Here is a 23,489-nt window from a genome sequence, read left to right on the forward strand (position 1 = left end):
CGACAGAAACACCCCATAATCTCTCATAAGCCTTTAAACTTTTCACCGAAAACCAGCTTAATTTCTCGAATAGTGTCCACTCAGATATTCCTCACAGGTCCAGAAAAAATTTTGATAAAGCAACGCGCGCCGTCTCGAGCAGCGTGTTAAACAAAGGAATTCAGCCGAGAGGGCGGGACCACATCTCACTCAAGGCCTGCCCACAGGGAAATGACGTCACCGACACGCGTGAAAAAACTCACGCATGTGCACGAGGGTTCAAGCATGATTGGTGTAATCGCACGTCATTCAAATCCATATAGTTAAAAAAATAAATAAAAGGGTCGGTTTATTATCTAACAGACCTCGTATTTATTAGAAGGAAATCCTGCACATAATTGAATTGAGTTCATCCAATGAGTCATCTGTTTGTGTGATACACTCTAAAAACTGAATCACTGGATTGGATTTCCATTTAATAAATATATGTTGTCTCAACTAAATTAAATTGCACTGTCTTGATTAGATGTGCTTCATTTGAGTTGGGGCTACATATATTTATTACATGGAAATCCTGCACATAAATGAATTAGGTTCATCCAATGAGTCATTTGTTTGAGTGATACACTAAAAAACTGACTCATTGAATTGGATTTCTATTTAATAAATATATACTGTCCCAGCTAAATTAAATTACATTGTCTTTAATGGATGTGCTTCATTTGAGCTGGGGCTACATATATTTACTAGATGGAAATCCTGCACATAACTGGATTGAGTTCATCCAATGAATCAACTGACTCTTTGGACTGGATTTCCATTTAATAAATATATGTAGTACAAACTAAATCAAATAAAATGATCTTGCATGGATGTGCTTTATTTGAGTTGGGGGCTACATATATTTATTAGATGGAAATCCTACACATAATTGAATTGAGTTCATCCAATGAGCCATTTTTTGAGTGCAGGAGGCAAACCATAAAGCGTCCTCTCAAAAGTCCAACTGACAAGACCCGAAAAGCAATCCTCCCTTTGTTTCTTTTTTCTATTTTATTTAAAGCTATAACAATTATCTTATTTAGTGTCAGCGATTGCAGACACAACATAGTAACAAGGAGCTGAACGGTTGTTTGTCTGGCGCTGCTCTGCATCTACAGCTCTAAAAGTGATTCCTGCAGGCGTGATTAAACCAGTCCTGTCGTGACTTGTGCACTTTATGTTGTATTATCCCCTGATAATGAGGCATGTTTGCAGCATGAGCCTCATTCACGAAAGAGAAAAAGAAAACATAAACAAAATGTAACCGCATTACCTTGGAGCACTGCTTGTGATTCTGGCACCACACCAACGATCCATTATTCTGCAAAAGAAAACAAATAAGAGCATTCAGTAAAAGAGATGTCGTTGGAAATGTGTTTACAATAATCAAATCGTCAAATGAACACTTTGGATTAGTCTCTCCCAATAAAACGCCCCAAATGACCTTTTCCTTTATGGCTTTGGATAAACAGTCGGAACAGTGGAAACAGAAGCTAAATTTCAATGAATGTCTCGGTTGATGGCACGTAATCTAAGCAGGAAGTGGGGGTCGCAGCTTCAGGGCCAGGCCAAAGATCGGTCCGTTTCAGGCAGGCACGGGTGACCCTCAGCCTGTCCGAGGACCCGTTTGATCTCTCTGCGGACGTCCTTGAGGTCACTGAGGCGGGAACTGATGTCAGCACTCCTGTGTAGTCTTCAGACACTGCCAATTCCTCTAATTGCTGTTGGAAGTGCCACCTTCTGTGCTCTAGCGAAGCAAACAATTTGGTCCTAATTGCGCTGTGGTTTTGTAGTACTGCTATGTGTAAATATGGAGGAGGTGTTGAGCATAAACCAGTGGAGTAAATGGCTTGTGCCAAGTGGTCATTTCCTGAAGGCTGTGCTTAGACAGCAACTTCAATGCCAATGCTTCAGACCAGCTGATAAATACATAAGTGATCAAATGGTTTAATGTGGTTTTTAATTACCCAATACTGGACACGGGTAATGCTGCCCGATACCGCTGGGTGGTGGCTGGAAAAACCAACATGGCAAACTGATCCGTGCTCATTTCCATTGCAGAAAGTTACAGATACCCACACACATCCCAAATGGAGGTGCACTGATGAACTGATTAATAATTAAATGAATCACGGTCTGCCTGGGTGGTGCCATCCAAGACACAAGGTGGTTTCATGGTGTGGTGGATGTTTCACAATAGTGAATGCTCCTAGATTCCACAGTACTTAATCGCAGCTATTTTTATAGAAACGGAATGATACACTAGCTCCACAATACGATACTTACCATGATTCAATAGATATCGCAATACATAATTACATTGGTTTTCAATCCAATCCAGTTTATTTATAGAGCACATTTAAAAACAACAACGTTGACCAAAGCGCTGTACAAGGACATAAAATAAATCAATCAATAAATAATCACATGATAAATAATACAGTGGCAACAAAAACGTTTTTTAAAACAGTAAATCATCAACCCTCTAGTCAAAAGCCAAAGAAACAAATATGTTTTAAGACGAGATTTAAAAACTAGAGGTGACTCCGACTGCCTGATATAGAGACCAAAATGTGGAAAAAATCTTTAATCTTTAAAGAAACTAATTATTCTGAAGTATAAATTGTAATCCTTGATGTTATCTGTGTCTTATTTGTGTACTTTAATATCATTTATGATTCGTTTGCAAGATGTCATTATTTCTTCCATGGTTATATAATTACCTCAAAAAACAGATACAATTCAATACAGGCTTAACAATATGCTTATCATGACATGAGATGTCATTCTACCATACTAGTTTATAATCAAATTAAATTGTTTTCACTCATTTAAATAACTATACATCAAATTCTGATTCAGCATATTAAATATTAATATTCCTTATTTCTTGTTTGCTTGGAGTTTAGTTTTTTTCCTAGTTTCTTTCCTCTCTCTTGACAGTAAACTTAATATCTGAGTTGTAGACAAAGCAAAATATTTGAGGGCTTCATCTTGGGCATTGGAAAACACTGCTTGTCATTCTTACCATTTTATGGGCAAACACAACCAATCAAAAACAAACAAGTGAAATTATAAAGAAAATCATCTTAGTTTCGAGCCCTAAACCCAATGTTGGCTTAAAATTAAAACCATTATAAATAAAGGCATCAATGCTTCAAATTATTTAATGTCAATTAAAAAAAAAAAAAAAAAAAAAAATCGGCACATTGTGTTCCATTTACAATTCACACACTGAAAAAGTACAGAATTACTGTCATCAGGTGAAGTGTAAAATTGTTTTGATTTTTATGAATCTATGGTACAGTGGTCCCTCGTTTATCGCAGGAGTTACGTTCTAAAAATAGCCCGCAATAGGGAAATCCACTGAAGTAGTCAGCATTATTTTTACATTATTACAGACGTTTTAAGGCTGTAAAACCCCTCACTACACCTTTATACACTTTCTCAAAACAGGCATTAACATTTTGTCATTTTTCCTCTCGTGTGTGTAAACACTCTCAAAGTTCAAACCTTAGTAGAAAAATTAAGATCAACCTGTTTTCAGGCCCAAACATTTGTTTGAGAAATAAAAATAGAATGTTCCTATAAATAATCATGATGGCTTTTTAGAACTAATGAATTTAATTTTAACAATCAACCTACGAGGTTGTACACATAAGAAAATATTAATGTGACTGACCAGTATTTCACAGTCCTCTGATCGCGTCTCGTCGTCGTGGCGCCCGCTCCGCAGCATCTTCTTCCACTGAGTCACACCTCACTGCAGGTGTCTTTTCCGACGTGAAGAACACAGTTATGGGTAGTTTGTTGGCGCTCTTTGTTCTTCTGGACGAGAAGATTCTTATAAACAGACACGCAGAACACAATGCGCGTACTCTCCCTTCACGCATGCAAAATTGTACTAAAAAAAATCTGCGAAAAACTGCGAGGCCACAAAAGGTGAAAACCGCGTTATAGCGAGGGACCACTATACTTGGATTCATATTAGGACTGCACTCCTTACTTGGTGTAGAGGTATTAGTATCAGTCAGTGTGTCTGTTGACTTTTTGCATTGTACTTCTAGTAATCTGTCTTTCTAAGCATAAATCAGAAAATCAACACAATCTCATATGAAGGCTTCAGATAGTGACACTGTGTCGAGTCCTGTTCTGCTCATTATAGGAGCAATACAGCAAACCCATTGGGAATTTGATCTCCTTGAGAAAAAGTCTGAAGTAGTAAAACAGTTTTTACTACTATTACTACCACAACGGCTTACATCTGCAACCAGGGTTAAAAAGACGTAAGTCCTCTATAAACCCATTTCATTCACAGTAACTTGTGGGGCTGTTTAGGTGGCTCAATACCTTTGCGTTTGTTTCCACGCCGGAGAACCGCCCCTGAAAGGTGATTTTGGGGGGGGCTTTTAAAAAGGGTAGATAAGTCTCTGTTCCAGGGTAGGTTCTTCTGAGCAGCACTAAAAAAACGTTGGGCCGAGCTCAACTTTGATTGGTTGTTAACTCATGCGGTAGAAGACAACAACAACAACAACAAGTGTCAAGCCAGATGAGCAAAACGAGAACGACAGGAGAAGAACTGAAACAGAATGCAGAGCAGAAGTGACCGATGGATCAGGCATTGCTGGCTTTGCCTTCATCAGATGAGATGCAGCACGGATTCAAGCCCTCAAGGAAGAGTAAGAAAATCTACATTGTGGACGAAATGGTCAGCGTTATTACGTCACTGTATATGTAACTGCGTGAGTCTGGTGGGTCTTTTTCGCAATGGAGACACAAGAACTGAGAACGTTCATGGCATCTGGGAAGTACACCAAGTTCTACAGGTTGAAACAGACCTTGTAGGTCCCGAAGCTCATTGGTCCAGGGTTAAAATGACGGAAAAGTTTGAAAGTTGGTTTCAGTATCACAAAAGCATGGAAATCACACATCGGTGTCGTTAATTAAAGAAACGCTGAAGGACACCTCCGGCATTCAAAAAGCACAAAGAAGAAGCTCTGACAAAACATCAGTATTCATGCAATGGCTGCAGAAATCCTTCAAGCACACACCTCTGTCACATCTACAGCTGAATCTTTTATTACTTTTGTAATCAGTTCTGCAACACATACACAACTTCAGATTTTCAGCAACGTTTGCCCATGATAAGTCCTTACTGGCAAATATGAAAACTACTCATTGTACAGCTCGGCAACAAGTCCGTGAATTTCCTACTATGTTTATTCCAACATCTGATGTCCATCTTAATGTAGCCATTCTGAAAGTGGACACAATAATAATTTATGTCTTCAATTTTTGATGTGGACATTTGCTGCCCCCTATTGATTGATGGAATAAGGGTATACGAGTATATGCTTGGGTCACTGACTGATGGTTTTATTCAGATTTATTATTTCCTCACAGGTATTAAGGCCCAGAAGGGGGTTTACAGAACTGCACTCAGCCGTGGGTGTGTCAAGCACACTCTTGCGCATGATAACATGACCACATTTGATCAAAATTTCACCAAATTTGAATTGGACATCTCAAATGAGTGTATCTGCAGCCACGCCGATCTGCGGACATCTGATCCTGTCACATCTCAGAAGTTAAGCAGAGTCTGTCCTGAGGATAAGAGAGCACTCAGGAACATCAGGAGCGACACACGTTTCTCCTTGTGCGTCTGGGGACAGCCAAAAGCAAAATAAATAAATTTGTATCTTAGAAGAGCTTAAATGTCTGCATGATCGACTAAAGACCGTCCACTTAACAGAACAGAGTGTTGTGTGGGCCGCTGAAGAGGAGGTACTGCTGGCCCACCACCACCAGATGGCGCCCTGCTTGGAGTGCGGGCTTCAAGCACGAGAGGGTGCCGGAGCCACTGGGAGTGACAGCTGTCACTCTTCATCAGCACAGCTGTCCCTCAGTCAACCTCATCACCATCACCCATAAAGGCCGGACTGCAACTCCACCTCCTCGCCGAGAAATCAGCAACCTAGGAGGTAATTTCTCTGCTAAGCTTAACTTTGACTAATAGTCTGATCTCAGTTGCAGCCGTTTTCCTGTGACGTGTTCCGTATCTGCTGAATTGGCGTTTGGTGTGGACTGCGACGGCTTCGCCTCCCACCCCAACCAGATAAGTGGTTTCACAAGGAGCTGTACGAGTGTGTGATTGGAGGTGGAGGTTCTCCCTCCTTACTGAACACAGACTGTGGGATTACTGAGTGTGCGTACTCACACTCACCTGTGCTGTTTCTGTTCTCTGCCAGCAGTACCAGGTCTGACAGCTGAAGACCGGTGACCCCTGGGGACCCAGGACTTGGCGGCTCCGGTGTTCTTCAGGTCCGTTGGCGGTGAGGGCCGTGTGGGATCCGGCTCGGTTCGGACGGGCGTCTCCTATCCTCAAGCCTGCCCACACGTCACCCAACGTGTAATTGACTATAGTCCCAAACTGATTGTGTTTGTATTCGTTGTGCACAATTTACAACATTAAATTGTTACTGTTTGGCTTATCCATTGCCCGTTCTTTTACGCCCCCTGTTGTGGGTCCGTGTTCCTACACTTTCACAACACAGAGTGCCGTATTTTCCACATAAATGTATCTCTAGAGCAAAGTTGCATATGTAAAAGAAAAAAGAACTTGGTGTATATAGTCTCACTGGAGTATAAGTCGCATTTTTTCTGTATGTGGAACTCACTTTGCAACAGCGTTTCTCTGGGGATGAGTTAACATAGACAGGAAACTCTGTGTAACCATATTGCACACCACAGCTGTGCTGTTACTTAACATAAGGAAATTCCAAAAATAAGCAAGATAGCCAAAGAAATGTGTATTGGACAACATACTGTTATTAGATGCAGGTTGAACAAATGAAATCATCAGATGGACACGCATTGCTGGCCCACATATATCACAGGGCTCAACATTGCCGTTTGCCCGCTGGCCCTGTGACGATTTGGCCCACGTTCGGGCCACTACACTTTATAAAATGATGGCCCGCTCGGGCCACTATAAATATTTGCAAAATTCTATTTATTTTACCAAAGTCAAATTTCCTCACATCTGTGTGTCATCAAACGTCAGCGAGTCTGCAAAGTTTGTTTTTGTCTCGCACCACACTCCCACAGAGTCTCGCACATGCTCCGCTGAGGAAATGAGATTTCAGGTCAAAGAAATGTATGTTGTCCATGCGTGTCCATTGAACAAGTTATGAAAGAGAATATAGTTCAGTGTAATTTCCCCCACTTTTTTTTTCTCCCCTCCCTCATCTCTAAACTTCCTTATTAATATAACACACACGTCAAAAGCATTAAGGTTCCACACCCACACAGTTGGTGGCGGTAATTGCACCATGTTGGTTTGAAAACCCTCAATAAACTCGAAGAAAAGAAGACAAAGAAGCTGCAGCAGCAGCATCGGCCTGTTCTGTTACCGATCTTGTTTGGATGAATGAAACTTAATAGGTTTTAAATTACAACTACCCCAAACCCGGACAACAGCCAGGAAAAAGGTCAGTTCCAACTTATAAATTCATTCACAACACTTAAATGGCAAATAAAATGTGAAATAACTTTAAATTAGCAAGTGCATTGCAAGGTCAGTTTCCAATTAAAAAATTCATGAAATTTGAAATAGTAACAATGTAACACTTTAAATGTTATTCTGCACAAGTGTTACTGACATGCTCACAATGATAACATGCAATAAGTAGCACAAAAAATTAATACAAAGACATAAACACATTCAAACAAAAACTGAAATGCAAAAAGTTGTAAACTAATGGCAATGTTGTGTGTTCATACCTTTAGACCTTAGAATGCATGAAATTGCAATCAAATTGAAAAATTTTGTTGGCTGTAGTTTGTGTCATGCATATACGCCTGGAACCATAGAATTTTGTTGGGGCCAGTACTTCCAAAGCTACTAGCCCCTGTGGGCCCAGGGTAAAGTGGTCAATGTCTAGCACCTGTTTGATTCGGGATCTTTGTGCATTGTTGCAGTGTATTTTTTTATTGCCATTCACTCTTTTGTTATTCCTTGGAAAGCCCAATATAAAATGTTGTGTTGTCATCAATGAAAGTGTGATTTTATATAAGTCAGACCAGAGTAACAAGTTACAGGACCTCCAAAAACAAACAAACAAATAAATAAATAAATGTTTAAAAAAAACATGCACTTAACTCTTACTCCAAAAATACAGTATTGGTTCTTGGAATCAGTATTCCCCTGGAGCCAAAGGGTTCTATTGTAAACCAATCAGCCACAAAACAACATCAATATTTGGTATCAGTAAACTATTAGCCTTCCAGATTTAAATTTTGAACCTTTCAACTAAATCCTAATGTGGTAGTTGTGGTTAGATTGTCAACACAACTGGTTGTTTTTTTTTACTTCCAAATACAATGTCAGAAACATAAAAGACATTCAGTGACTATATCCCAACTTAATTACCAAAGTAATCAAGTCAACACTAAGCCATGAGAATGCCAACAGTCCAATTTACCAGCGGGGGCATGTTCGGTGTTTAAGTGTCGCACGGTTTTGTTTGCGCGTCTTCAGCCTATGTTGTGCAGCAGATCGCTATCAAATTAGCGGATTTTTCACAATTCCACAAGTCCATAAAGCCAGGTCATTAGTTTTTGAGTAATCCTCATTGTCGAGAGAAACATAACCGTGGAGAACACATAATCTCAGAATTAAACTGACGCAATTCCTTCTAGTCAATGAGGTGGATCTCGGTTCTCCGTGGGTTCCACCTTAAACCAATAAGCGGCAGGATCCAGCAAACTTCAGGGGGTCTGCAGGCAAAAAAGTCTGCTTAGTTCAATGTCAAGTTCAAAGCCTTTTCCCACAGTGTAATCCAGAAGAAATTTCCCATGAGACCTTGGGAGAGAACTTATCATTAAAGGGTTTAATTTAACATCCAGTACCAGTAAGTGCTGCGCTTTTAGTGTCAAGGATAATGGTCAGACGGCTTCAAAGGAATTTGTGATAGTATGATCGTGTCTATGGAAGATCTCGCATCCACAAAAAAGTGAAGATAAGGGTAACAAATATATATTTAGAAAAGGTCAGTGCTGCAGGGGAAGAAGAGGAACGTTTGTTACATTTTGTTGGTAAAAGAAACATCAGGAAGCTTTGGCTGGGATGCAGGACCTGTTTATATTCACAGAGTCTGGCTGAGTATTGATTGAAGTATGAATTATTTCTCACTAGTACATCATTTTACGCTCCATTTCACATTTTAACTTCTCACTGAGTGTACTTATGAAAAATCAACCATCCCGCAAATAAGCCCTTTGCGTTTCCGCTCGCAACCAACACCTCGGGGTAATTTATAAGGACTGCCACCACTTCAAATCAGTGCCAATCAATCCTGTTTCTGACGCCTTCCCTTGCCTATCCGTCAGCCGCAACAGGGGCCACGGAGGAGCTAATTTGCAGTGTGACAGCATCCTCACAGCAGAGCAGCTCGGCGGGATGTTTGCCCCAGCTGTCCAGATCTGACCCTGCCGTGTCAGGGGCCGAGGGGGAATAATTAGAGGTCAGGACTTCGTCTCCATGACTCACAGTGACATTCCCGAACAGTCCCAACATTACGCAGCACCGAGGACGTGACAAACGCTTCGGCGCATGAATGTTTTCCAGATATTCTCTGACGGGACACGGGTCAGACAGAGGAGAGCAGACAGTGCGTGTGGTTAAGGTGAGCCGGCGGTGGAGTCGTGTAAACAGGAGATTCATCACAGAGATATAATGCGGCTCTTGTCAGCTGAGAAGTCAGAGCAGGTGGCCAGAGGCAAGTTATAGAGTCTAGACAACTGAGACGAGAGAGGACAAACCCGCTTTTATCTCGGAGGATAGTATTCCACCTTTAGGAAACGGAAGTCTTTTGTTTCCTGTCGCCTTTGATTTGCATTTAACAGCTCTTGGTTCACATTAGTCAACTTTCCAATGTGTTTTTCAGCAAAAAAGTCAAGCTGAAGGATTTACTCGTTAGTAAAACAAGAGGAAAATAAAAGCTTTATTCAGAATTTAATTTATTTATCAAACCCAAGACTTCTCCAGTGTGACTGTTTCCTTCTTTGTGGTTTCTTTTGAGATTTGTTTTGAGTCAGGAGCACAAACTGATTTGAAACTACATCAAACAAACTGGTTTGTATTGTCAAATTTAACACAAGCTTTTAACACTCTAAACCAACACTCACAAACTGGCTTTGATCTGGTTTAAAACCCTTCCAGTCCCATTTAAAGTAGATTAAAGGGTCATATCAATCAATCAATCAATTTTTTTTTATATAGCGCCAAATCACAACAAACAGTTGCCCCAAGGCGCTTTATATTGTAAGGCAAGGCCATACAATAATTATGTAAAACCCCAACGGTCAAAACGACCCCCTGTGAGCAAGCACGTGGCTACAGTGGGAAGGAAAAACTCCCTTTTAACAGGAAGAAACCTCCAGCAGAACCAGGCTCAGGGAGGGGCAGTCTTCTGCTGGGACTGGTTGGGGCTGAGGGAGAGAACCAGGAAAAAGACATGCTGTGGAGGGGAGCAGAGATCGATCACTAATGATTAAATGCAGAGTGGTGCATACAGAGCAAAAAGAGAAAGAAACAGTGCATCATGGGACCCCCCAGCAGTCTACGTCTATAGCAGCATAACTAAGGGATGGTTTAGGGTCACCTGATCCAGCCCTAACTATAAGCTTTAGCAAAAAGGAAAGTTTTAAGCCTAATCTTAAAAGTAGAGAGGGTGTCTGTCTCCCTGATCTGAATTGGGAGCTGGTTCCACAGGAGAGGAGCCTGAAAGCTGAAGGCTCTGCCTCCCATTCTACTCTTACAAACCCTAGGAACTACAAGTAAGCCTGCAGTCTGAGAGCGAAGCGCTCTATTGGGGTGATATGGTACTACGAGGTCCCTAAGATACGATGGGACCCTGATTATTCAAAACCTTATAAGTAAGAAGAAGAATTTAAATTCTATTTTAGAATTAACAGGAAGCCAATGAAGAGAGGCCAATATGGGGTGAGATATGCTCTCTCCTTCTAGTCCCCGTCAGTACTCTAGCTGCAGCATTTTGAATTAACTGAAGGCTTTTTTAGGGAACTTTTAGGACAACCTGATAATAATGAATTACAATAGTCCAGCCTAGAGGAAATAAATGCATGAATTAGTTTTCAGCATCACTCTGAGACAAGACCTTTCTGATTTTAGAGGATATTGCGTAAATGCAAAAAAGCAGTCCTACATATTTGTTTATATGCGCTTTGAATGACATATCCTGATCAAAATGACTCCAAGATTTCTCACAGTATTACTAGAGGTCAGGGTAATGCCATCCAGAGTAAGGATCTGGTTAGACACCACGTTTCTATGATTTGTGGGGCCAAGTACAATAACTTCAGTTTTATCTGAGTTTAAAAGCAGGAAATTAGAGGTCATCCATGTCTTTATGTCTGTAAGACAATCCTGTAGTTTAGCTAATTGGTGTGTGTCCTCTGGCTTCATGGATAGATAAAGCTGGGTATCATCTGCGTAACAATGAAAATTTAAGCAATACCGTCTAATAATACTGCCTAAGGGAAGCATGTATAAAGTGAATAAAATTGGTCCTAGCACAGAACCTTGTGGAACTCCATAATTAACTTTAGTCTGTGAAGAAGATTCCCCATTTACATGAACAAATTGTAATCTATTAGACAAATATGATTCAAACCACCGCAGCGCAGTGCCTTTAATACCTATGGCATGCTCTAATCTCTGTAATAAAATTTTATGGTCAACAGTATCAAAAGCAGCACTGAGGTCTAACAGAACAAGCACAGAGATGAGTCCACTGTCCGAGGCCATAAGAAGATCATTTGTAACCTTCACTAATGCTGTTTCTGTACTATGATGAATTCTAAAACCTGACTGAAACTCTTCAAATAGACCATTCCTCTGCAGATGATCAGTTAGCCATATAACACAACATCCTCTGATTTAAATTTCACAGTTCACTATGGTTGGAATTTCTGTTAAATTTTCTCAAAGCGCCATAATTCCATGTGTGCCTGCATCCCCCTGGTCAGTATCAGCAAAATGTAGGCCTGAAAATGAAGCAATTTTAGACTTCTGTGTCATATGTCATAACTCCATAAATGGCATCCTGTGCACTCAGACACGCCCACTTGGCCATTCTGCACTCTATGTGACACGCCCATCCAGGCTGTACTAAACTCTTACCCAGAGGTCTTTGCGTCAGTCACAAAGACCATTTGCCAGGTTCTCCACTATAACTTGTTAATTTATTTGGATTATTTTTGCATATTGTTCATATGTACATTTTGAAATAATTAATATGCAGCCTTTGAAGATAAAGCAAAATTTATGACAGGTTTCTGGCTGACTCGTACTTTTGGTGAGTGGTCAGCTGAGGGTTTTGGATGGTGGGTACTTTCAGAAAAAAAAGACATGGCGGAATACCCACCATTGTGGTAAACAATCACAACCATTCAACCTACAGTGTGCTCAGTTACTGTGATTTGACATTTTAGTCTCATCTGAGAGCCGTATTTTTGAAAACTGTGGTGAAATGTTCATCAAACTTTGCATCTGCTACCTTGTTGGCTGTGGAATGAAAAAGCAGTCCAGTCGATGTCACAAAATGACATCATTAGTATTTGCATAGAGTCTCTGAAGGAGACTAAGCGTGTCGGGAAAAAATAGACACAAGGGGGCGTGGCAAACAGCAGATCCTTTCCATTTAACCCTCTGGGGCCAAAGCTTTACTAAATTATAAATAACCTTTTAATGATATGAGATAGAAACTTACTTTTTTTTTTTGCTGAAAAGTTAACTCTGCAGACGTTCGAGCCAGCCATCGGTCATCTTTGTACTCCTCATAGAAGCTGTGTGATGACGTGCGCAATGTGAGTGTCCAATCGGAATTGGTTCGCCGTCACATGGTTTTCCAAAATCCAATCGTAGGGCAGATTTACCTCACGTGAAAAGCCAAAGATCGTTTTCAGGAGTGATATGTTACTAGTTGGCCCATTTGAATAGCCCCCTGGGTGCTCCAATGAGTACATCCAGTGCGCCCTGCACCATTATGCACAACAATCAGTGAAAGCAGACGGAGAGCCTCTGATGACAATCTCACATGCTCAAACAAAGAGTGTGTAACTATCAGGATTGCTCCACTAGTTTGCATGTGAAAGTTACTGGATAACTCTGTTGCTTTCTCGACGTAAAGCACTTGTTTATCATATCAATGGACAACAAAATGCATAGACCATTTTGTATATATTGTTCAAAATGTGCATTTGTGTTTATTGTTTGAACCTTTTGTTGTACAGTCTTTCACACAAGACCTCAAATTACCTTTATAAAGTGTCAAAACAGTTGCTTATTATACTTTGCTGTGTGTTTCGAAAAAATGTGTGTGGAAAATATTTTCCACTGTACTTTTTTCTTTCTTATTTTTGATTGTAAACCTTTATTACACTTATAAAAACACAACAAAAGCATATATATTCTGAAAGCACAGGTTGTCCTGAAAAAAGAGACATAAAACTTGATTGTGGGATGCAGGGAGAGCTGTTAACAGCAATAATAAAACATTTATGCCAGGCGAGTGAACTGTCTAAAAAAATGCCCTCGGACCCCAGAGGGTTAAAGCAACAGACACAAAAACATGTTATTTCTTCGTGACCTGAAAATGTGTTTTCCAGCAGCCATTTAGGATATAAATTGATGTGTTTTAAATCATTATCCATTACAGCTGCCACTAATGATGATAGTCATCATCGATTCATCAATCGATTATGTTTGTGATGGGTTGATTAGTTGTTAGATACATACAATGTCAAAAAAATGTGAAAAATGTCAAACAGTGTTATCCAGAGGCCAAGATCGAGCCTTCAAAGGTCTTGTTTTGTCCACCTCTCAAAGATATTCAGTTTACTGCCAGATGGGAGGAAAGCAGCAAGCAAAATAAACAAGAAAATATTTACATTTTAGAATCTGAAATCAAAGTGTTTCTCTGCTGGTATGATGAGATACGTTGGTGCAGATCCATGAACTCATGAGAAAACCTCTAACTTAAGTCTTTCTAAACAGCAATTAGCCGGGTTCCTGGTGTTACACAGCTTCATGACGGAGTGACACCGAGAAGGAATTTCTTAAAAAGAAGAGGTGACATTTCATTGCCAGTTTGCCAGAAGTAGGGTTGGATGATAAACAATCACGATAATGTACTGCGATAAAATTTATGTCAGTAAGGACAAGCTTTGAATATTTATCCATATTACAACAGCAAAGTGGCCTCTGTGCGTGTGTATGGCTTCGATCACAGAGAAACTGGGGAGAGCTGACGTTTCCCATTTGGTATGCTTGTGTATTCTGGTCCCAAGATGAACGCTGCCAAAACAGACAGTTGATAGGACTAATATTTTTGGAGAAATTAGCGATATTAGCTAACAACAGTGAACAATGGACGTTGTGCTACAATGCACAATGGGAGTTGAGGGTTTTGGGGTTTTAGAATCAGAATCACCTTTATTGTCATTGCACAGTAAAACAGCACAATGAAATTTACTTGTGCATCCTCAAAACAATGCTCACACTCACACATAACTTACCCGCACACACCCTCACATGCACACACATCCACACCAACTCGCACACACACACACACACCTCAGTAAATATTAAGAGCATCAGGAGATTGGAGGGGGGGATGATGTGAGCTCAGAAACCTCTAAATTGCTCCGTCCCAATCAGACATAAGTCTCATATTGCACTGGTTCCACATTATCTTAGTCCCATATTGCACATTGTTCTGACTACAGAAATGCAGTTGTTCTGACTGGAGATTAGGCATCTCTTTTCAGTTCAGTAATGGCTCTAGGAAAGAATCGGTTTTTCAGCCTTGTGGTATGGGTTTTGAAGGCCCGATAACACCTGCCAGATAGAAGCAGAGAGAGTATTAAATGTTGTTATTGCAGTTCATGTTAGTTTAACAGTGTTGTTAGTGTTAATGATTTATTGTGTTTTTCTAGTTCAGTTGGTTTAGTCAGTTCAATTAAGTGTCATGTTGCCTTTACCATGGGTAAGAAGTGTAGTGCGTTTGATGTCTTCGAGCACCGTCTCTGTTTGAGGGTGCGTAATAATAAAAACACCTGCTTGCAGCAGAATGCAGAAATGACAAAAAGCTCTGTGTGCGTGCGTGAATAAATTCGATCACAGACAAACTGGGGTGAGCTGACATTTGCAGTTTGTTTGTTTATGTATTTTGGGTCAAGGATGAATGCCACCGAAATGGAATGTTAATAGGACTAATATTTTTGGAGAAACTATGGATATTAGCGAACAACAGTGAACAATGGACATTGATAATCACATTCTGGACTCACATGCTATTCCAGCAGGGGGCGGTAAATTATATATTAAAAGCATGCATGCATGCATGCGTGGGTGATAGTGTGTATACAATAACAAGAATCTAAACAATTTCTAAATAAATTAAGGAAGTAAATTAACATAAAAAACATTCTGGACTCACACGCCATTCTAACTCATAGAAACTTTGCATAATTTATTACCACCCTTGAAAAATGTCAGCAACCTATTTTATCACTACCCAATGTAGAGTCCATGGGTCCCCACGGGCAACACACTAGTACTCTTTAAAGATGGATAAAACAACCTATTCCTCAACAGAGATAAATGTGAGAATGTCTACAGGTTTTTACTTGCACATCAACGTGCATGACCACTTCCAACTGTTAAAGTCTTGTTTAAGCTAACAGCAGTGCAGAAAGCATTGGAAACAAGACAAAAATAAATTAATAAATCAACAAACTCACATCCTCCAAAGCAAAAGAAATTGTTGGCAAAAAGAGGTCATTTAACTGAAAGTTATCACTGCACTGATACTTAATTGCTGTTTTTTTAAAAAGTCACCATCAAGTAACAACCTAGGACAAACAGACACACTCTTATCCCTGCCATTTCACATAAAAGCCCAAGCTATGTTCTGTTCCTACAACATCAATGATTACAAAAAATTTGTTTTGCACTTTCTAATCCGATAAACAAAATGCTTCCCAAAATAAAATGCAATAAAAGACGAATGTTTAACTAAGAATTGCTTGAGTTTATTCAGGTTTCAGTCACTACGCTCCTATTCAATCTGGCAGAAATATTAAACTATATTGTGATAAATACTGGTATTGCTCAATATGGGAAGTATTTTATTGTTCCTGTAATATGTTTCGCCATATTGCCCAGCCCTAGCCAGAAAGCACATGGGAGATCTGTTTTCTTGTATGAAAATCCTTCTCTGCGCCACTCCACCATCAGCCTATGACTGGTGAGGCAACAGGCAAAAAAGTTGCAATATGCGGGGGTTCTTCCAATCACAACCACAGAGGTGTAAAACTCCTTCAGAGTTGCCATTGGTGTCTTGTTTCTCTCATTAGTCGCCTTCTTGTTCGGTCACTCAGTTTATGAGGAGTGGCTATTCCAGACAGTTTGACTATACTGTACCACACTGTTTATATTTCTTAACGACTGATATAAATGAAGTCCAAGACATATTCAGTGATTTAGAAACCTTCATGTATTCATCCCCTGCCTCTGAAAGGGGACGACAGATAACACTCTAGTAAATCTTTTTACCCTGTACCCTACTTTGCCCCTAGATACACTTCCTCTAATTAAAGTGAAGTTGTTCATGTCCCAAATACACTTGTAGTATGTTACATAGATTTTCAAGATAAGGCCCTTAATATCTGGTTTTATCTACCTGGGAACTTTTTTCTTTTTATCTTCATGAATAGCTGAATAATATGACCAATCTGAAGTGATTTTAAACCAATTTAAAGTAATTTTAAAGTGCTCTGGTTTAACCTGATCAGAAAATAATATCTGTCAAAACATGCAAACAATTATTATTTTTTAAAATCTGTTTTCATTCATCTGTAATAAAAATAAAAGACTGGAAACACAGCTGGTCAAAGAGTCATTGTGGAAATTTGCAGATCAGCACATTAAAAGACAGACTCACGTCTCAGGGTTTTTTTTTTTTTGTAAACATCCCGGGGTTCCTCAGCCGGCACCAGAATCGCTGATCCTAAAGGGTGCTTACAGCAGAAAAATAAAAGACCTCAAGATTTAGGCCTGGACTTGAGCGGGTGTGAGGGCTGTGGTCATTCTATTCATCAATTATTCAATTTATATGAATTATTTGACAGGCACGGTGCAAGTGAGCTAATGCGCGTGCACCCAGCGTGGACATAAAAGGGTGTTTCAATGACTTCAAATGGCCTCGGTGTAAAGCTGTCTCCAGTGAGGAACGTAGGTTATCTGTCAAACGAAGCAGCGCTGCGCGGGGTGCAGCAGCACCGGGGGGCTGAGATTTACAGGCGGGACTATAACGGTGTCAAAGCAGTTACCGCGAGGTGAGGCCGCACTACATAGAACCCTATTCATCCGCTGTCTTCACTAATGAAAAACCCCACACACACACACACACACACACACACACCACACACACACACACACACACACCACACAACACACACCACACACACACACACAAGAGGCGAGCTGGCGGTGGGTCCGATTCCACCACAGGATATTTAATATCAAAGGCCAAAACAAGGGAACACGGAAAAACTACTTTTCCAGTGTTTTTTCTTCTCTTCAGTTAAATTACAATTCTTTCAAGTTTGATGCTTACCGCGCGGCACATTAGACATGAGTTAGTGAATTGAAAATTTTAGAAGTTTATTACTTCAAATGCAATAACAAGACCTCATAGACACGCCTTTTTTTAATGTTGGCTTCAAGGGTCCCTACTAAATAATCCATGACAAGGCTGATTGCTTTCAAAATACCTTATTGCACAGAGCTCCCAGATCGCTCTTAATATTTTAAAGTGTCCAAGACTAATATTTATGATTGGTGTGTTCCCTCTGTCTATTGTACTGGTGTGACATGTTCCCCAAAAGTGGAGTAAAATGTCAATAAATCTGCATTTGGAAATACTATTACGTCAATAAATCTACAGCGGCTATAAATCTGACAACCGCAGCACGACCCGGAGAGTTTTCAAACCCCGGCAACTCTGCGGTCGTTCCTCGCTGACACAAAGTCATCGCTGCAACGTTTTAAAATGAAGTGTCTGATTCATCTTCTGAATTTGCATAAAACCAAGAGATGTGTTGCTGTTGATACAAACTGGGTAATCGCACCCATAGGCAGGAAGACGGTAAAGGCTACAACACTGTGACCCTCAGTGACTTTGACCTTACCCAAATGATGGACCTCTGGCTGACCTTTCAAAGGACCAAATGAGATTGAAAATCAAATTTCTTTATCTTTTGCCAAAATGATTTAATTCAGGGCAATTTTGGGAAGTACATCTTCTGTGACATACCAGGTGTATGTTAAAGAAGTTACCTGGGAGGAGAAGGTCAACAAATGGACAGATGGACCGACATGACCCTTGAGCCAAATGGTTTCATTTTGGCACATTCCAGAGCTGACTTCCATATGGGTGCCAATTCTAGTGCAAATTGGAGTGAAAAACCTAAATTTTAACATTTGACCCAACGTTTGGCAGATCGTCTGAGTAATTCCAGACAGACCAACTATGTGGTGCTATGTTTTGGTGTAACTAAGCGTTTTTTTGTTTTGTTTTGTTTTTTGCTTGTTTTTTTGAGGGGGACTTAAAATTTGACCTTTGACACTAATAACCTTGACCACAGTCATTGATCTTAAAAGAGACTTTCCTGGACAATTCCAGAAACCACCTCCATATGAGTAGGGATGGGTATCGAGAACCGGTTCCTTTCGGGTATCGTTAAGAAATGATTCGATCCACCGACATCAATAAGCTTTGTGCTTAATGATTCTGTTATCGGTCCTTCAGAGTGGCCGTTGTTTTGGCAGGTGTTGTCAGGAAAATGATCATTTCTCTACATTGATTACTGACCCTGCAGCGGGTCCTTAATCAACTTTTCTGCAGCGCGACTTTGCTTTGAACCTTGAACCAATCGAAGCGTGGTTCGCAGACTGAAGCAATGCTTCGGTTGTTTCTTTCTTTCACTAATTTTCCCCCACTAAAACCCTACAGAACATACGCTGTGAGTATTATTACCTTTTCTATTTAAACCGCCTGTTATGGTCTCTGAACAGTTGATAGATGTATTTTAGAACTTAAAAACGGGAGCGATGCTAAAGCGTTAGCATGTTTTATGGCATTTTGAATGTTAAAAGTTAGCAGTTTAGCAATCCAAGCCGTCTCATCACGTTCGGGGTGCATTTGGTTTCAATTGTAATATTCCTTAATTTATTTTTTCTTATATATTATATCTATGATTATTATATACAATTTTAGAAGAAGAAAGAGACAAAAGAAACCTGATAGAAACAACAGAAAATATATAATAGCAATTAACAATGAACATAAATAAATAAATACTACAGAAATAAGTGTCATCCTGTGAACCCTAGTGACTCTCACACCTCCATTTCATCCCTGTCTTATTTAAGTTTAATGACAGTTGTTTCGCCTACAAACAATATTTTCAATTTGTTAATTTCATCAGTGATTTCCTCCAGAACAATCTGACAAACTAGAACTGCTGCATCCTAGTACGAGCAGAATACTACTGGAATGAATCTGAGTAAGTTTGTTTTTTTTCCTCACCTAATGGATTCAGCACTCACTCCAGTTTTATTGTCTGAATAGTCCCAGATTGCATTTCAGAGCTTCTAGAATTCAAACATTTTCGTACCACATGGTGGTTGGGGGTAATTTTGGGTTTCAGCTTTTTTTGTTTTGTCACCACTTTCATCCCTGAATATGAGTTGTGATTCACTTTTGTGCGGATTAAAAGTTACTAACTGGGACTCCTGTCTCGTTGCGAGGAAAGAACCGAGAATCATCCTCCGTTCTGTTCAAACAGCTCCAAACGTTGCACGGCTCTCTGACAAGTCAAGTTGAATGATAGAATTCAGTCTGAATTAATAACTTCAAAGCGAACACAGTTTTGTTTATTTTATTTATGTCCGAGGATCAAGGATACAGTGACTAATCTCATATTTATTTACTTTAAGACTCAAGAAATACATAGAAACCTGTAAAGCCTACTTTTAGTACAAAATTCACTAAGTATCGATAAGGGAATCGATAAGGAATCGGATCGATAAGAGAATTGATAATGGCATCGATATCCGATAAAACCTTATCAATACCCATCCCTACATATGAGTGCCACGCTTGATGCAAATAAAAGTGAAAATTTTTAATTTTGACCTTTGACCCTTATTGGACCACTTCTACCCATTCTCCATGTAAGTGGAGTTGCATCAGAAAGAACATCAGGTGTAAAACTTGTTGCTATTACGCCACTGATTGACCACAAGCAAATCTAAGCTTGCTTGGGTGATATATATATATATTATATATATATTATACACGCCGGACCAAAATGATAGTTTTTGAATGGTAAAACATGATTGGGCGATTTGTCGACAATGAAAATACGTGTTGACAAATTTCATTGTCGACATTATCAATAATGTCGACTAATCGTGACAGCCCCAGAGTTTACCGAAGGAGCTGTCGGTGTGTCTGTGTCTGTGTGTGCGCGCGGGGGTCAACAGGCTGCGAGGGAGGGGGTGGGTGACGGAGATTCCTGAATGGAGGCACGACACATTACAGTCTGAGAACCATCAGTGCACGCAGCGAGCGCGGAGCAGAGAGAGGATTTTAACCCGAGTGAACATGTTAAAAAACAAAACCAAAACCTGAGCTGCCTTTAGCCGTGGTCACAACCCGCCGTACTTGCACGTGCGTGCAGTCTACTTGCAAAACGTGGGCTAAATTTGGAGATCCGTACGTCCGTAGGTACTGCCTCAGTACGAATTTAGGAGCACGCAGACACGCCGTAGAGGTTTTAGTGCATGCAGAACTTTCGCTGCAGTCAGGCTGCGGATTCACCAGCAGTACAGATGACGTACGTTGTGAGTACTGCCTCAGTACAGATTCAAAGCAGCACATTTTCATTCAATTACTATTGAATTAACCAAATCCGTACGTAGGCAGTACGGATTATGGCACTCACCACATACTATGGAGGCCGAAAGACTTGCATGCACAATATATATATATATATATATATATATATAAGATTCTACTGGTAGAAATTCCGATCTAAATGTTGTCACCTAACTAAGTTACATTATTGAGCTTGAAAACCAAAATTTGTGAAAATGCTCCATTCCATTCCATTCCAAATACTTGAAAAACAGTGTTTGATGATGCAGAACCACAACACTCTTTATTGCAAAATATAGCAAAATATAACTATGACTTCCCATGATATTTTATTACATTTCTGATCAATGTTTACGTTTCAAGTATAGTTGATCTCTGTTGTTGCAGTCTGTACTGGTAGAAACTGGTAGACCCAAATGTTGTCAAAGTAGTACTCAGAGCAAGTAAAAGCAAAAACAAAGGAAATGTAATTGATCAATATTATGCATGGTAGTGACTGTGATCGCAATCTCTCTTCTACCAGATTGCAGTTTCTACTTTGAAGAAAAAAAAAAAAAAAAATATATATATATATATATATATATATATATACACACACACACACACACATACACACACACACCCTCAATTCCAGTGAAATTGGGGCATTGTGTAAATGTAAATAAAAACAGAATACAATGATTTGCAAATCCTCTTTAAACTGTTTTCAATTGAATACACTACAAAGAAAAGATATTTAATGTTCAAACTGATGAACTTTATTGTTTTGTGCAAATATTTGCTCATTTTGAAATGGATGCCTGCAACACGTTTCAAAAAGCTGGGACAGTGGTGTGTTTACCACTGTGTTACATCACCTTTCCTTCTAACAACACTCAATAAGCATTTGGGAACTGAGGACACTAATTGTTGAAGCTTTGTAGATGGAATTCTTTCCCATTCTTGCTTGATGTACAACTTCAGTTGTTCAATAGTCCGGGGTCTCTGTTGTCATATTTTGCACTTCATAATGTTCCACACATTTTCAATGGCGTGGACTGCAGGCAAGCCAGTCTAGTACCCGCACTCTTTTACTACGAAGCCACACTGTTGTAACATGTGCAGAATATAGCTTGGCATTGTCTTGCTGAAATAAGCAGGGACGTCCCTGAAAAAGACGTTGCTTGGATGGCAGCATGTGTGCTCCAAAACCTGGATGTACCTTTCAGCATTGACTGTGCCATCACAGATGTGTAAGTCGCCCCATGTCATGGGCATGAACACACCCCCATACCATCACAGATGCTGGCTTTTGAACTTTGCTCTGGTAACAGTCTGGATGGTCTATTTCCTCTTTTGTCCAGAGGACACGACGTCCATGATTTCCAAAAACAATTTGAAATGTGGACTCATCAGACCACAGCACACTTTTCCACTTGTGCATCCTGCCCATTTCAAATGAGCTCGGGTCCAGAGAAGGCGGCGGAGTTTCTGAATGTTGTTGATGTATGGCTTTTGCTTTGCATGATAGAGTTTTAACTTGCACTTGTAGATGTAGCGACGAACTGTGTTAACTGGCAATGGTTTTCTCAAGTGTCCCTGAGCCCACGCTGTAAGATCCTTTACACAATGATGTCCGTTTTTAATGCAGTGCCACCTGAGGGATCAAAGGTAACGGGCATTCAATGTTGGTTTTCAGCCTTGCTGCTTACGTGTAGAAAGTTCTCCAGATTCTCTGAAACTTCTGATTATATTATGGACTGTAGATGATGAAATCCCTAAATTTCTTGCAATTGAACGTTGAGAAACATTGTTCTTAAACTGTTTTTCTTAAACTATTTTTTCACGCAGTTGTTCACAAAGTAGTGATCCTCGAACCCACTCTTTGCGTGTGAATGGCTGAGTCTTTTGGTGATGCTCCTTTTATACCCAATCACGACGCTCACCTGTTTCCAAACAGGTATCTTTGAGCATTATCAACTTTCCCAGTCTTTTGTTGCCCCATCTCAGCTTTATTGAAATGTGTTGTTGGCATCCATTTCAAAATGAGCAAATATTTACGCAAAAACAATAAAGTTTATCAGTTTGAACATTAAATATCTTGTCTTTGTGGTGTATTCAATTAAATATAGGTTAAAGAGGATTTGCAAATCATTGTATTCTGTTTTTATTTACATTTTACACAATGCCCCAACTTCACTGGAATTGGGGTTGTGTGTGTATATATATATATATATATATATATATATATATATATATATATATATATATATATATATATATATATATATATATATATATATATATATACATACAACCCCTGGCAAAAATTATGGAATCACTGACCTTGGAGGATGTTCATTCAGTTGTTTAATTTTGTAGAAAAAAAAAGCAGATCACAGACATGACACAAAACTAAAGTCATTTCAAATGGCAACTTTCTGGCTTTAAGAAACA

General features: G+C 39.7%; 1 protein-coding gene across 4 annotated transcripts in view; it reads right to left on the reverse strand.

Moving 5' to 3' along the window:
- Positions 1-23,489, reverse strand: part of LOC117524095 (anosmin-1) — a 165,003-nt gene that overhangs the window by 128,628 nt on the left and 12,886 nt on the right. For all 4 annotated transcript variants that reach the window (XM_034185826.1, XM_034185824.1, XM_034185825.1 and 1 more), the window contains exon 2: positions 1,295-1,342. In XM_034185826.1, coding sequence (XP_034041717.1) covers positions 1,295-1,342 — 48 coding nt within the window. The remainder of the gene's footprint in view (positions 1-1,294; positions 1,343-23,489) is intronic.

Source organism: Thalassophryne amazonica, chromosome 14, assembly GCF_902500255.1.
Source record: "Thalassophryne amazonica chromosome 14, fThaAma1.1, whole genome shotgun sequence".
NCBI classification, from domain to species: Eukaryota; Metazoa; Chordata; class Actinopteri; order Batrachoidiformes; family Batrachoididae; genus Thalassophryne; species Thalassophryne amazonica.